The sequence below is a fragment of the Beta vulgaris genome, chromosome 5, assembly GCF_026745355.1.
Source record: "Beta vulgaris subsp. vulgaris cultivar EL10 chromosome 5, EL10.2, whole genome shotgun sequence".
In the NCBI taxonomy this organism is placed as follows: Eukaryota; Viridiplantae; Streptophyta; class Magnoliopsida; order Caryophyllales; family Amaranthaceae; genus Beta; species Beta vulgaris.
The window spans coordinates 10,266,124-10,281,367 of NC_079206.1; the positions used below are offsets into that span (position 1 = coordinate 10,266,124).

General features: G+C 33.3%; 1 protein-coding gene and 1 long non-coding RNA gene across 2 annotated transcripts; one reads left to right on the forward strand and one right to left on the reverse strand.

Moving 5' to 3' along the window:
- Positions 1-4,703, reverse strand: LOC104892767 (phosphatidylserine decarboxylase proenzyme 1, mitochondrial). Its single transcript, XM_010678767.4, has 12 exons — positions 4,381-4,703; positions 4,200-4,288; positions 3,604-3,657; positions 3,439-3,504; positions 3,235-3,295; positions 2,987-3,096; positions 2,634-2,887; positions 2,322-2,428; positions 1,476-1,543; positions 910-987; positions 620-742; positions 1-363 (listed from the first exon to the last, which is right to left on the reverse strand). Exons 1-12 carry the CDS (start codon positions 4,550-4,552, stop codon positions 205-207), a joined length of 1,341 nt encoding a protein of 446 aa, XP_010677069.2. The 5' UTR covers positions 4,553-4,703; the 3' UTR covers positions 1-204.
- Positions 4,704-7,396: 2,693 nt separating this feature from the next.
- LOC104902605 (uncharacterized) lies at positions 7,397-9,054 on the forward strand. Its single transcript, XR_791382.4, has 3 exons — positions 7,397-7,755; positions 7,989-8,266; positions 8,899-9,054. It is a non-coding gene; the product is annotated as an uncharacterized LOC104902605 (long non-coding RNA).
- The last annotated feature ends 6,190 nt before the right edge of the window (positions 9,055-15,244 follow it).

The following is a 15,244-nucleotide window of genomic DNA, read 5'->3' on the forward strand; positions in this document are numbered from 1 at the left end:
TTAAAATAAAGAGCATAGTGTAATCCCTCATTCTAATTATGCAATCAATCACTTTTCAGACGTGACCAAAACATTCATATTCTAAGTGGAGAAAATATTCTTTCTGTCAGTGTAGCTGTATTAACAGATGCAATGAATACATTTTCTATGATATTTTTCCTGTTACTACTGTAAGCCTGCTTCTACGAGTTCCCTCAATGGTCTTCAATCTTTCCATCTCCCAAGCGCTTCTCCCACACGGATTCTATCACCACGATTGATGTTGAATCTAAAGTCTGTTGATGATGCCTTGTCTTTTGATGATTTGGCTACTGGAGCCTGAAAGACAAGGACCACAGTCGATCCCATGTTGAAAGCTGCAACCTGTAAATTTTGGAAACATATAGAATGGCATGAGATTAGCAGGACTAAGTTAACAGTTCTCTAACACATTTTGGAGTTGAAGTAGACAACAACCAGTGTCAGCCTTCCAGAGTTCCAGAAATACACAAGATGATGCAACACACAAACATTTGTTGAAAATGGCAAAAACAAAGATTTATAAACAACATTTTGGAAATATCAAGAAAATCTAGAAGGGTAAACTAATTTTGAAGAGACATTCAGTTCCATTTCTAACCTCTTCCCCTTTCTTAACCATAAAGCCAACACCTTCTCGTTCATATATTCGCTCTTCAGGTGGCTCGAACTGTAGAAACTTCTTACTAGGACGATTTGTCCGCAGCTCTGGCTCAATGTAAAGCTGCCATGCAAGCAAATAAATCAAAATTCAAGAATTGACAATAGTCAAGAGAAGGTGTAAAAGTGAACTGGCTAGTCATAGATGATGTCTCATGAGGGTTGAACAATATCTCATTACATACATCAGTGGTCTTAGAGGAAAAACAATTTGAGATAATGATAGATCACCTCAATAGAGCCAATGTTCGTAGCACCTATTGCTGCAAGTGCTAAATACCCTTGTTGCCACTGACCTTCCAGCACAATCTGGAAATGACAAAAGAGAGAACTTTCAACTCAGGATGAAGTTAAAATCTCAGAGTTTTCTTAGTGTAGGAAAGTATGTCAATTCTGCAGCTGCAGTGTCTCTGCTGATGTTGAAATTAATACATGATCATAAAGCTGACTAGAAACACAGTCTAAAAGACTATCAACCTGCATATGACTCCCATGGTCCCGTGGAACTTCAACAAAAAGTTTATTTTTAAAGAGTGATGACAAAAGGAGCAACTTTGTCATATTATACTATAGATCACATCCAGAGTACTGAAGAAGCCTCAGCGGTATACCATTCTACCAAAATAATAACAAAAGGAAAGAAGAAAGGAAGGGCTTGATGAGTGCTGTAAAAGCATATTTTTAAGCTAAAGGAGTCTCCCAGTTTGACACTCACAAAAAAAAACTTCCAAGTTGACAAATGACTGTTGAATCCTGTTCTACACCTGCAATTGAAGTTAAAGAAGAAGTCTGCATACCCTTTCATTCTCGGTATAGAGGTTTCTGATTGTTTTGGTAGCACGCTCATTCACAGGAAAAAGACGACCTATAACAATAAAATGACCATCATTCAAGTTTCATCAATTAGATCAACAACCAACTGCACAAGGAAAGTGACAATTGAAGTAAAGCATAAAACTAATAGCAGCAGCAGGAGTGCATAACATCAGGTGGCGTTGCTCGCTCACGTCAGTTTGTTGGGGATAGGTGGACCAGTTAATAATTACAACTTATAAGTACTCAAGCAGCACGATCCAATACAGGAATGTCCTCTAATGAAGCAGTAAGAATCGTCTATGGTAACGTATGTTGCTTAACATCTTGAGAAGACAAGACACGGTGTTGTATCCTTCCGAAACTTCTAAATTCAAGTTCCAGCCTGCCAAAAGGTGACACAAACAGAGAGCATAACAATGCTTGCCAGAATCCTAAGAAAAACCTTCCATCCACTGATACTCCCTCTTCCCTCTTTGATTACCCTAGTTTTCTGACGTTTCTTTTTTGTTTGTCCCTTTAAGTTTACCCATACCATAGTTAGCAATGAGGGACCACCACTTTACTCTCACATATAACACTTTTGGTCCCAGCGGAAATCTCTCTCATCAACTCCACCCAACCAAAACATCAAAAAGTAAACATACTCCAATTGAGCAAACTTAGAGGAACGGCGGGAGTAACAGCTTAAACGACTTGAGTATATAAGAACATACTGGTTCAAGAACCTGAAGTTGCCATCCACACCATGAGTACTCAAATTATCCCTCTACACACAAATTCTTGTTCTAAATAGAGCTTTATATAGACAAATTGAATTTCTGAGTCACCTGAAAAATGTCTGCGGACAAGAACATTCCAGTCAACAGGTGAATGCACACGATGGTAGTCTCCAGGGCTCAGGTACAAGACACAATAAAAAAGACCCTTCATTGGGCTGCAAAATAAATCATGATGATCAGCGGAAATGAATATCTATGTAGTATGCACTAGTAAACTTCAAAGTGAAATTTGAACACTCCTACCAGAGACATGTGATAAGCAAACAAGACTGCAGAACCGAAGATATGTCTAGAATTCTTCTCTCAACAATATAAGTGTTTATGACAGGTGTTAAGTTATTTAGCTTATTAGCCACTCACCTAGCAGGTATTGGATCCTGAATTTTAGGTGAAGACAAAGAAACTCTCCACCATGACTTCTTAATTTGATCCTTGTGACTGTCTTCTACTTCTCCGTTCTTTTGAACCACATCTTTCCCAGAGACCATGGGAAGGAAAGAATTTAGTCCCAGAAGAGTGGACACAGAATAGGAAAAACCTTTAACTTGCTCAATCATGGCACCAGGTTCTTTCAACTCCCCGAATCTCACAACAATACCATCCACAGGGCTGATCTGTCATCAGGTAAGAAGAGCACCATACTAAGAACAAAGACAGATATCAGAAAGTGCTTATTAAACACATATGGAAACCAAGAAGCTGTTACCAGTTACCAGGCATTGAGGATCATTATCTATAGGTCTGCAACCCTCTCTCAGCCCCCGAGAAAAGAAATCCCGCATAGATGGATATTCTTCCAAAGGTAAAGCCACCTCCTCCAAGTCTGCAAATGACAGACTCAAATAAATTTCCTTTACAATTTTCTGAAAGAGCTCAATATGAATATAGACAGACATAGTAGATACATCATGGATGTCAACTGAACAAGGACGAGCACTCAGAGCAATGGAAGTAACTTTACTTGAATGAAATGCCCGCGCCCATGCTTTGTACACATAAGGCCTCATTTGTACAGGGAGTTCCTGCAACAAATTAAACAAGTGAAGGTCCATTTAGATCAACACATGACACAATGATACATTATAATAGATCAATGATGGCAAAGCATCTATGTCCTTGAGGTAAACAAGTTGCTCTAGTTACATAAGTGGAATCTGGAACTCACCACGCTCATCAAGGAACCCCAAATTCGAGAAATAGTGCGCAGTGGTAGGATATTCAAAAATGATGCCTAAAACGTCATATCAATCAAAATTAGAACACGTCAAACAAGTATCCAATGTTCGATCACTCGTGAAAAGCCATGCAAACAAGGAATTGAGCACATTACTTTTGCATCAGGTTGAAACCCAGGTTCTATGCCTCTCTCCTTTGCCTCCTCAACCTACCAACAAACAATTCTAATGTTTAAGACATCAAATCACTCTATCAATAACAACAGACATTTCACAAGCACACTAAGATAAGCAATATACAGGAAACCTCCCAAAGTTCATGAACCAAATGAATATGCAATACCTTAATAATCTAATCAACTGCTAAATTTCAAAGGAAAGCGGAATTTAACGATTGACCTGCAATTTTATTACTCGCTCTGTTTTTCGAAATACTCCAATTTAAGTTTAGCACTATTTATAGACTCTAATTTGACTATATATTTTTCTACATATGTATAAAACTCAATGTTAGCATACAAGATGACGTCGAATTTGTCTCGATGTATATAATTTTTTAGCAATGGATGATTAGATATTAATAGTTAAAGTTGTGCATCGGCAAATATGCCGGTCATAATAAGAAACCTAGATGAGCACGCATTGATAAAAAGCGTTCCCAAAGAACAAGCAATGCACACAGAACCAAAATAAGGAAACAAGTATGATAATTATCAAAGAATATAGAAAGTGAAATTGAATGAAAATAGACCTTCCTGTCATCGTAAAGGCGACGAGCATGAAGAGCACCAAACATTAGTATGGTAGCTACAGTTGCGCCTGGCAACAAAAATGTGTTTCCTGCATAAAAGAATGTTTCAACTTCATTTCAAATTATCTGCTTCAGTTACTGAAATTTCAAGTTATAGTAAGAGAGAGAGAGAGAATCGCACCATTAGAGCTGCTACTGTTATGGCCATCGTTAAGAGAAGCTTTAGTAGAAAAAGAGGTATGAAGCTTCTTGAGGAAGGAGGGATTAATGCGGTGAGATTGAAAGACGTTGAGATTGGAAAAGCGATTGAGATGATTGAATGCTGGAAATCTCCGATGAACCCTAAATTTCATTTTGGGGTTTTTTTTGTTGTTTATGGCTCCTCACTACTAAACTTAGCAATCAGCAGTGTGAGTTTGTTGCAGGACATGGAGATGGAAGAGGGACTTGTCTTGGCTGCCAAGACAGGTACAAGCGCACAGCGGAGTGTACACTGGGTAATTGGTATTGGTGGATTAATAGAATTACTAATGTTAATCACTTGGAAAATTTGAGGGTGAGGATAACCGTTTGGTTAGAGCTTCCCTCCGTGTTCAGGTGATTGTGGGGTCTATTCGTCTCTTCAAATTTACTTAACATCGCCTCAAAAAAAATTGAAATTATATTTCTAACCTTTTCCCTAAACCACCACCAACCACCTTACTCCACCACCATCCACCTCCTGCCACACCACCCCATTGCCACAGTCACCCACCAGCATCCCCCATCCTCCCCCTATCCCACCAGCCACCCCCATCCCTGCAAGCCCCACGAGCAGCACCCCCACCCCCTGCAACCCCCCACCCCCTGCAACCCCCACCAGCAGCCTAGATTGGAGTTCCCCATAATCTAAGCTCGAAGTCGTGGTGGATCGGGCCTTTAGCTTCTTCCTCTTCTCTTCTTTGGTTGTGCAAAGCCGTCGAAATTTTTTTAGGGACCATGGGTGAACGTCCAGTCCGGACATTCGCCTATGGTCCTTAAAAATTTCGACGGCTTTACAGGTGAGTGGTGGAGGAGGTGGCGGGTGGCAGTGGGGAGGTAGGTGATGGCGACTGGTGGCAAGTGGTGGTGGGGGTGGTGGGTGGTGTGGAAAAGAGGAAGGGTAAAATGGTCTATAAAAATGAACTTGGGGTGATTTAGGGCCTGTTCTCCCCATCTTATTTTCAGTTCAGTTCAATTCAGTTCAGTTCAGTTCAATTCAGTCCAGTTCAGTTCAATTCAGATCAGTTCAGATCAGTTCAGTTCAGTTCTTGACAATACTTTTACTCTCACATATCGCTATTCATTTCAGTTCAGTTCAGTTCAGTTTAGTTCAATTCAGTTCAGTTCAATTCAGTTCAGTTCAGTTCAGTTCAGTTCAGTTCAAATCAGTTCAGATCAGATCAGTTCAGTTCAGTTCCGTCCAGCTGTTTTATGCCGAAGAGAACAGGCCCTTAAAGTAATTTTGGGGAGACGTTAACCAATCCCATATTTGATATTCATCTTATCACGGGGTTTCTAAAAGGGTCCCAAAAAACATTTGCCAAAAAAATTATCAGTAGCCAAGCTCTTATCAGCCCCAACAAATGAAGTATTTTGAAATAAAAGAGAGATACTCCCAATGGTTTTTAGTCCCTCTATCTCATAATATAAGTCTTGTTTCCTTATAAGATGTCCCAAAATATAAGTCCTATTTTCAATCAATAATTATGCACACAATACCCTCATGAAAATAATTTGATTGCCAAAATATCCTCATAATTTCAGCTTTCAATGTATCATTATTAATGATAAAATTGAATCTTTTTACCCTATTAAACTTTTGTATACATTAAACCATGCAACATTAAATGTTCAGTTTTTACTTTTGTTTTTTAAAAAAGGCAAAAGTTATTTGCAACCCTTAGGGCTGCAAATAAGCATTAATTAGTTTCAAGATTCCTTCTAATTCCAACATAAAAATACAAAAGGGGCCATTGATTTATAGTGCAAATTAAATCTAAACTTTTTCAACACTTCCCAGTAATATTGTCAACCATATCAATTAATGACACAAGAACATAACGGGATTATAGCACCGACTATTTCATCATTGTCTTTACAAGTTCCATTATATGGACATCAAGCAAATTTCTATCAAAAGTTGTAGAAAAGCAACCTGATACTTTGGGCCAAAAAAGTAGAAGCCATATCAAAATTTCTCACTGAAAGCAAATTCTCTTTTCTTGGTTTTTCTCCCTTCCTTTTTTATCTATCTATATATATATTTAAAGTAGAATCCTTCAGGCCACGTGTCGTTCAGTTAGCGATTTCAATCCCACGTGGCATGCTCCTTTGATCAGTATTTTTTCGAAGCTCAATGAGAGTGTCCTCGTGTCAAAGGAATCAAAGAGTGTGAAATTCCCATAATCACGGATATCCCTTCCCTTAATCACGCATATAATTGATTCAGTAATTTATATAATTGACGTCAATTACGGATTCTAATTGATACGTAATCTATATAATTAAGGAAATAGTATCATGCTCCATTATTTAGGCTATGTTTAGTTCACCTGAAATTTTCTGATCTGAACTTATCTGATCTGAACTTATTTTTTCTGATCTGATCTGAACTTATCTTTTCTGATTACACGATCTTATCTTTTAGATTTTTCTCAATATATAAGAAAAAATATAGTCATGTGGGGTCTTGTTTGATTCGTCTCAGTGAGTACTTTATTAATATTCAATTATTATAATTTTTACTAATATGTAATGAAAGACATAATGATTTTTAAATATAAGCATGATCTGAACTGATCTGATCTGAACTTATTTTTTCTGATCTGATCTGATCTGATCTGATTAGATCTGAAATAAGCAAAAATAAGGTGAACTGAACATAGCCTTAGAAGCTCAATGAGATAGTCCACGTGGCAATAACCTCATTTTGAACAATTTCGGACAAATTAGGAGACTTAATTTCCTGAAATTATGCCTCTTAATTGAGATTTTAATTGTTGTATTTTAGGAAACACGTATTATAAATCACGGTGCAAAATTAAGATTTTCCATGATTTTAGGCAAATTTCTCCTTACGGTGCAAAAGATTTTCCATGATTTTAGGCAAATCTTCTGCTTAAATCACGGTCCAAATCTCCAATTTGCAACTGTGAACATTTTATTACAAACTTTTCTGTGCTTTTTGAACTAAAAAAAAAGAGAAGGGGAGAGAGAGATGGAGAAGATGAAACATCACCATACTCTATTTTACCACAATTCTGAATCGAAGAAGTAAAGAACATAATCGTAATGTCAAACTCGAAGAACGCTATCTTCTCATCTCAAATCTCAATCACGAGGTTTCTTAAAAACTCCTTTCTTGCTGAATTAGGATTTCAATATAAAGTTAGCATAATTTTTGAATTGTAATTGCTGTTTTTGTTTTATGTATCATCTTTGGAGGTGTAGGTGGAAGAAAAATCTAGACGTGGAAGTGGAGAGAGAGATTACAAGATATTGTGATGGTGAAGGTAGCTCAAATTGTTTCATCAAGGTAACTAACTCTATATTACATTACAGTAAGCTATTAGTATATCTTCTTTCTTTTTAGTTTTGATTTTGCTACATCTGCTTCGGAATGCATAATAAAAAAATTTATAATAACCACCATTACTCATATGCAAAAAAGAGAAGTGTGTTGGCTAGAAATTTTTACGTAATCTTATACATTTATTTTTATGTATAATTACAATTTAAAAATATAAACTGACTTGCCAACAATTGTAGTTCTCAGGTGGTGTAAACATGCTGCTGGAACTTTTTGTTAAAGTGCCCATCTTTGGAGCAGTCTCATATCTGGCAATGGCTGTTCTTCTCAGTTAAGCTTTCTTTTATGACATATTCTGGGTCTTCGTTTCCAAGTCGATTTTCCATGAGAGTGTTATTCTCAATTGGAGCTCTAGGAGACAGGGGAAGGTTTGTGGATGACCCTCCCACTGGACTTGAGAAAGCAGTCATCCCTCCTGGAAAGAATGTTCGATCAGCTTTGGGGTTAAAGGAAGGAGGTAAAATCTAAACACATATATATCATTTTCTAACTAATTTATAAATACAATTTATACAAATAATATCATGCTTTAATTTCTTTCATTCACTAAAGAAAAGTTCTCTTATAAGAAACATGATATAATATCCGTTTCGTTTTAAATGCAATAAAGGGGTATTATTTGTGAGATATAAAATATTCATTTGTTGCATTTAAATTAGTGTAAATCATCTAGACTCCCTTCTCTAATGCAAGTATATACGGGCGATTTTTAGTAAATACAGGTTTAGTAATTTTCACTATTCTTAGGGATAATTTTCTATGTCTCAATATAAATTAGTGTAAATCATCTAGACTTCCTTCTCTAATGCAAGTATATACGGGCAATTTTTAGTAAATACGGGTTTAATAATTTTCACTATTCTTAGGGATAATTTTCTATGTCTCGGTATAAATTACTGTAAATCATCTCGACTCTCTTCTCTAATGCAAATATATGCTGACGAATATGGGTTTAATAATTGTTTACTATTCTTAGGATCTCGGTATAAATTAGTGTGAATCATCCAGACTCCCACCCTAATACAAGTATTAGATTTGCTTTTCTTTTTTTGTCCTACTAATTATCAATATTTTTTTTGTGTTGGGAAGGTCCTCTATTTGGATTTACTAAATCAAATGAAATATTCGTGGGAAGATTAGCACAACTAGGATTTGCATTCTCCTTAATAGGAGAAATCATAACAGGAAAAGGAGCACTTGCACAACTCAACAGTGAGACTGGGGTTCCAGTAAACGAGATTAAGCCTTTAAATTAATTGTTAACTATATCGAATAAATTAGGGATACTTGAATTGTTGATGGTTTTCTTTTTGTAATGTCTTTTTTATTTTTAAAATTAATTAGGTAGTTTCTTTTTTTATTTTTTAATTAAAATAAGTAGCTAGTTTTTTCATTAAAGGAAGTAGTTATAATAGAGATGTTATGAGGGTAAAATGGGGTTTCTAATATTTTGGTGTTCTACCCCTCTTCCCATATAGAATAGAGAAAGTATATAGAATAGAGATAAAAAAAGAAAACTACCTAGTCTTACATGCACGCAATGCGTGCGATAATGTGTGATAACAAATGAAGTAGAAAATAAAATTAATTGGGTAGAAAAACCGTCTTTAAATTTTATTTTTTCAAAAAACTGATATTCAGTTTAAATGTCTTACTTTTCCCCCTTTTTCATTCAAATGAAAGAGTTAGTTATCCTCTAATTTATTTCCTTTTTTTCCTTTTTCAAATTTTTGGTGTCCACCATGTGTTGCCTTATATAATAGAGATTAAGCCTTTGGTGTTGTTGAACGTTTTGTTCTTCGTTTCCATATAGGTTGCACGTGGTGATAACAGTGGAGAAGATGGCATCCCAATGCTATTGCTTATTGGAATTCAGAGTAGATGATTATGAATTGCATTGTCCACCTGGGTAGCATACAATAGTTTCTTGAATGATGTATGTGGTAGGAGTTGTGAGCAGTTATTGTGAGTTCTGTTCTGTTTTAAACTTTGAGGGTAGTGTTAACTGCACTCTTCTTCACTTCCTATCAGAATATTTTTTCCATTGTCACGTGATTGCATTTTGCAGCGTTTCCTTCAGAGTTTTACAAATCCAAAAATCAACCACTATAATAAACACCACCACCGATAATTACCCAAAAAAAACCATCAAAACCCAAGATGATGATAATTGATAACATGCTTGATGATGATGAGATTAGTTTTAGGATTAAAAAAAAATGAAATCAGATGATTCTTGATGAGCGATCGGCGATCGAGGGTAACAATGCTTGATGATGATGATAAAACGATGCTTTATGATGGTGAGATCTTGATGATGATGATAACGATGCTAGATGATCGTGAGTGAGATTAATTTCAGGATTTAAAAAAAAAAAAGAAGAAAAGAAATAAGATGGAAGTGAGGGAGGAGGAGAGAGAATGCCTGAAGGGGGTGAGTATGTTTGGTAAAATGAGCGTCTTTTTTTTTTATTCCCCTACAAATATACCTCTTTTTTTTCAGCACATTCCAAACAGTTCTATCTATTGAAGGTGATTAAAATTTTCAGCACCTAATCAATCAATCAATCAATATATATATATAAAAGAGGAACTTTTCGGGAGCATAGAGCGCGCCACCTAGGATTGCCACGTCAATACGTCATCTTATTAATTTAGAGATAATAAAATTTAGAGTTTGAGAGATAAGAATTTATTCACTCTACGGCTATGACAAAAATCAAAAAATTTTAGAATTTTTTCCTTGAATAATGCAAAAATGGGTTTTAATTCCCAAAATATGCCCAAAAAAATTAAAATTCCCTACGTACCGTCCACGTAGGACGGCATGCGAGAAAATTGTTTTTTTTTTGTTTTAACCCACGGAAACCGCTACTCAAAGTAGCGGTTTAATTTTAAAATAAACCGCTACTCTGAGTAGCGGTTTATAAATATAAACCGCTACTCTGAGTAGCGGTGTATAAATATAAACCGCTACTCTGAGTAGCGGTGTACTTGCGCAAAATATGGTAAGCAGACATCAGTTTTCATAATAAACCGCTACTCCGAGTAGCGGTTTTACCTAGGTTGAAAAAAAAAAATTTCTCGGCACTTGTAAACCGCTACTGCAAGTAGCGGTTTTACTAAAAAAAAAAAATCTCGCGTGCCGTCCTACGTGGACGGTACGCAGGGAATTTTAAGTTTTTTGGACATATTTTGGGAATTAAAACCCACTTTTGCATTATCCAAGGAAAAAATTCATAAATTTTATATTTTAGGGATCTATTATAACTAGGAATCTTTTATACGTACTACTATACTGTATATTCACTCTACGGCTATGATTCACATATAAAATCACAAAATAAAATAAAAAAAATTGATTCATGAGATTTGCCTAAACCATACGATCGATAACATCTAATGAACTGCTGCAAATCTACTAAAGTAGCCAACATTTTCAATGACAACTTCTATGCATTTGTGGCCACTCAATATCTACTTTATTTTATTTTTAAACTTTTATTATAGTGATAAACTGATATGTTAATTAGTTGACAATACCGGTCAACATGCCTTAACTTATTAGAGATGGAAACAACCATTGCAATACTAACTTTATATCAACTTTTTATAAACTTTAATAATATATAATTAAAGATATTAAAGATAATCTAAAAATAAGGGTATAATGACAAATATTTTATCAATTCTTTTTCTACTACAATAATGGGTTTGGGCATGATTTTTAAGAAAATAAAAAAAATGTGTAGTTTATATTCCTTTAATTAACAAGTATAGGGGATAAGTAAATCCTTATAAAGTAAGCGCAACTTTATGAGGCAATTTGATGAATAACTAATGATGATTTTATTAACATAAAGTAAAGATAATATTGACAATTATAGTTGTTTTTTATTACTAAAAGTTGATTGGTCCAAATAGATAATTAATAGATGAAGTATGTAAATAAAATCGTGTTGGAAAATCTCATTTTACAGTAACAGAAAATCAATAATGTTAACAAAAAATTACAAAAAATATATATAAAAAAACAACCCGTGCAACGCACGGGCTTCAAAACTAGTTATTTAAGATAGCTGAAATGAGTAGAAGACATAATAAGTAATTTAGTATAATAATAATAATAATAATAATAATAATAATAATAATAATAATAATAATAATAATAATAATAATAATATATAATAATAATAATAATTAATATAATAATATAATAATAATAATAATAATAATAATAATAATAATAATAATAATAATAATAATAATAATAATAATAATAATAATAATAATAATAATAATAATAAAAGTGGACTTGACTAACATATCCTTAAAGATCATTATAATTTCTTAAAATCATAATTAAAGTACGGTACTTATTGAGGGGAAAAAATAGTTATTGTTTTTGTATTTGAAGTGAGGAAAAAAAGGACCCAAATTTGCATACCTATAGGCAAGAATTGTAATGTTGTGAATTTTGATTTTTTTTCAAAAAAAAGACTTCTGCAATGAATTGTGATTTTTTTTTTTGTATAATTCTGTTGTGAATTGTGAATTTTTTTGTGTATATGTGTTATAAGCAAGACACTTTTGTAACTTTTTTAATTTTGGTGTTGTTAATTGTTTGGTTGGTTAAACAAAACATGAAAAGTGAGATTTTCTAGGAAGCAGAAGAAGCCAAAGTGTATTGTTTGGTTGAAAAAATATGAAACTTAGAACTTTCTGCAAAATGGAGAAATTTACTTATTCTTTTGGGAAGTTAAAGATAAGGTTATACACTTTCTAGAAAATACAAGTTCATGTGAAAACAAAATTTTGGAAAAACTACTTCAGACGTTGGACTAAACAAGCACTTAATTTGTACTTCAATAGTTTTTTTTTGTAACGGGTACTATACAATAAATATTACGCATCCCTCATTCAAATTCCTGGATCCGCCTTAATCCTCGAGATTTGTAGACCAACTTTTGCACTTTTGGTTTTGAACTTTTGTGGAACAAAGGTCGAGCTATTGTAATTGATATAACAATAATAAAAGAGAGAAGAGAAAATAGAAACAAGTATCACAGAGCATTATAGCTATTGATAATTGATAGATCTCAACCATTGATAAGGTTGACTTTAGATTTATCAACATATTAATACTACGATTGATAAATTTTCCAAATTTGAATCAGTATAAACATCAATATCATCTTCTGATCAATAATCAAATCTCTCCCCTAATTTGAAGGACATTAATCATCCTCGCTTGATTTTGTTTGGCAATTATCAATGGAGGTTGAAATGTGATTGTAGAATCACAATTCACAAAAAGAGAAACTAACTAATACCGGCTTTCTAGTGATAAGCAAACAATTTGTAATTAGGTAGATCAAGAGAGAGAAAAAATCGTGGAAATTAGTTATACTGTTGAAGTAAATTAGATCTACAAAAAATTACAATAAAAATGGAAGGTATAAATCTAAGACTTTAAATGGATGGTTGTGCTGTAAAACATATGATAGTTAGGGTATGTTCTCCCCAACTTATTTTCAGTCCAATTCGATTCAGTCCAATTCGATTGTAAATAGTTCAGTTTAGTTCCAATGCACCTTCTAAATTGAGTATTTACAAATTTATAATAAATGGTATTGTGAGATATGCATAATTATATTAGTACTCAATTTTTTCCCCATTAGTCAAATTAACACATATGCTATCACATTATATGAGGCATTGATTAAGTTATTACAATTATATAAATCTCGCAACATTTGGTGAATCATTCATATTTTGTTGCTTCATTATTAGTCCATTACCCCATTCCTGGAAAAATTTTGTGTCAACATTTCATAGTTTGTTGCTTTTTTATCTTCACATTCCTATTCCATAAATCAAGTATAAAATAATGAAAAACAACCCTTAGAATATATCATTCCTTTCCAATAAGATAAGTATATTTTAGAAATGATAGTAATTGCATATCAGTTTTGATAACGATATTGAGTCGCTCTCCTACACTTCATCATCTGTAAATAAAACGTGGGTATAATAATATGAAAAAAGAACTGCTATAAAAAATTCTAGGTTATGTAATATGCAAGTTGCAATATCGAGAACTAAACACAACATAATATGCCTAAAAGTTTCTATATATTGTTTAACAAAGTATTACCATCAAGACATGATACAGTAGCTAATGAACGCAAAAAAACCCTTTGAATGAATGAAATGTACTCTACCGAATTCCTATATATAATCATATTTCTGGGGTTACAAAATCATAGTACAACATTGAAAGTTCATACAATGATCGTATATAGGAATTCAAGTATGGATGCATCACGTACTTCAATGTTAAATGTATTTTGGTGAAGAGTCAGTTAGGTTTAGGAGAATTCAGGTTGAGAGAACGCACCCCAAATTTTAAAGCATTTATGATATGGTGAATCATATGATACATTATCAATCACGAAAATCATGAAAAATATCATGAAAGATGACCATAAGTTTTTGGGGAGAGTTCATGTTGCAGATAGAAAACACTTGGAAAGTGTATTATGTATATTATACATATACATATTTACATGGGTAAAAGTATAATTATGTCTTACAATTATATAATCCAGAAAATATATATTATCTGTTAATTAATCTTCTACAAAAAAGAAATGAATATATATATTAAATGTTCATATAATAAAATTGGGTTAAATCATATTGAGCATTGAATAAAATGTGTGTGTGGTGTGTGTGTGGGTGTGTGTGTGTGTGTGGGGGTTAATATACTATGACTAAAATTTCGGGTCTAAGTTGCTAATTTGTAAAAGAGGGAGAGCTTAACTTGCCATATGAAAGATTGTCGTTAAATTTGTTTGGTGAAAGTTAACATTATGATAGCAAAAAAAGGTGGGAATGTAAGTATGCATATTTTTTGTAGGTAAAGGTATAGTTATATGTAATCAATTATTATACTTTTTTCTTATTTTTTGTAGGTAAAGTCCATAGATAACTTATATTCACTTTCATTAGAATCGATCACATTTATAAATATAATAGATTATTGTGTTAACATTTTCTTTATCTACTCATAATTTTGAAAATCGTGATTGTTGGTTGAAATGGATGTTAATAATGACTATCAAAATTTATTAAATTTATACACAACCATTAAATAAATATGTATTTAATTTTTTTTTTGAATTATAATATTCTCTATATCTAAAACAAAATCCTTGAAGCCACATGGTATGAAGTTAAGAATTTTTCAATGAAGCTAAAAAATTGAGTCATCAAACAAAATGGTAGATATCACTTGGTGAAGGAACACAAGATTATGAAGATATATATTTAGTCAAAAAAAAAAAAAAGATCAAAGAAAGTTCAGTTGATAACTCATAACATTATGGTTCAGATTTAAGGAATTCTTTAGATCTCAATGAGAAGAAAAATA

Bases quoted from the DNA above. Each gene is read 5' to 3' on its own strand.
- LOC104892767 (XM_010678767.4), bottom strand. From the start codon at position 4,552: ATGAAATTTAGGGTTCATCGGAGATTTCCAGCATTCAATCATCTCAAT. The intron at 3,097-3,234 runs GTAAAGTTACTT...TGTCATTTGCAG, and splicing joins GGCGCGGGCATTTCATTCAA to ACTTGGAGGAGGTGGCTTTA. The intron at 988-1,475 runs GTATGCAGACTT...TGTCATTTCCAG, and splicing joins TCTATACCGAGAATGAAAGG to ATTGTGCTGGAAGGTCAGTG.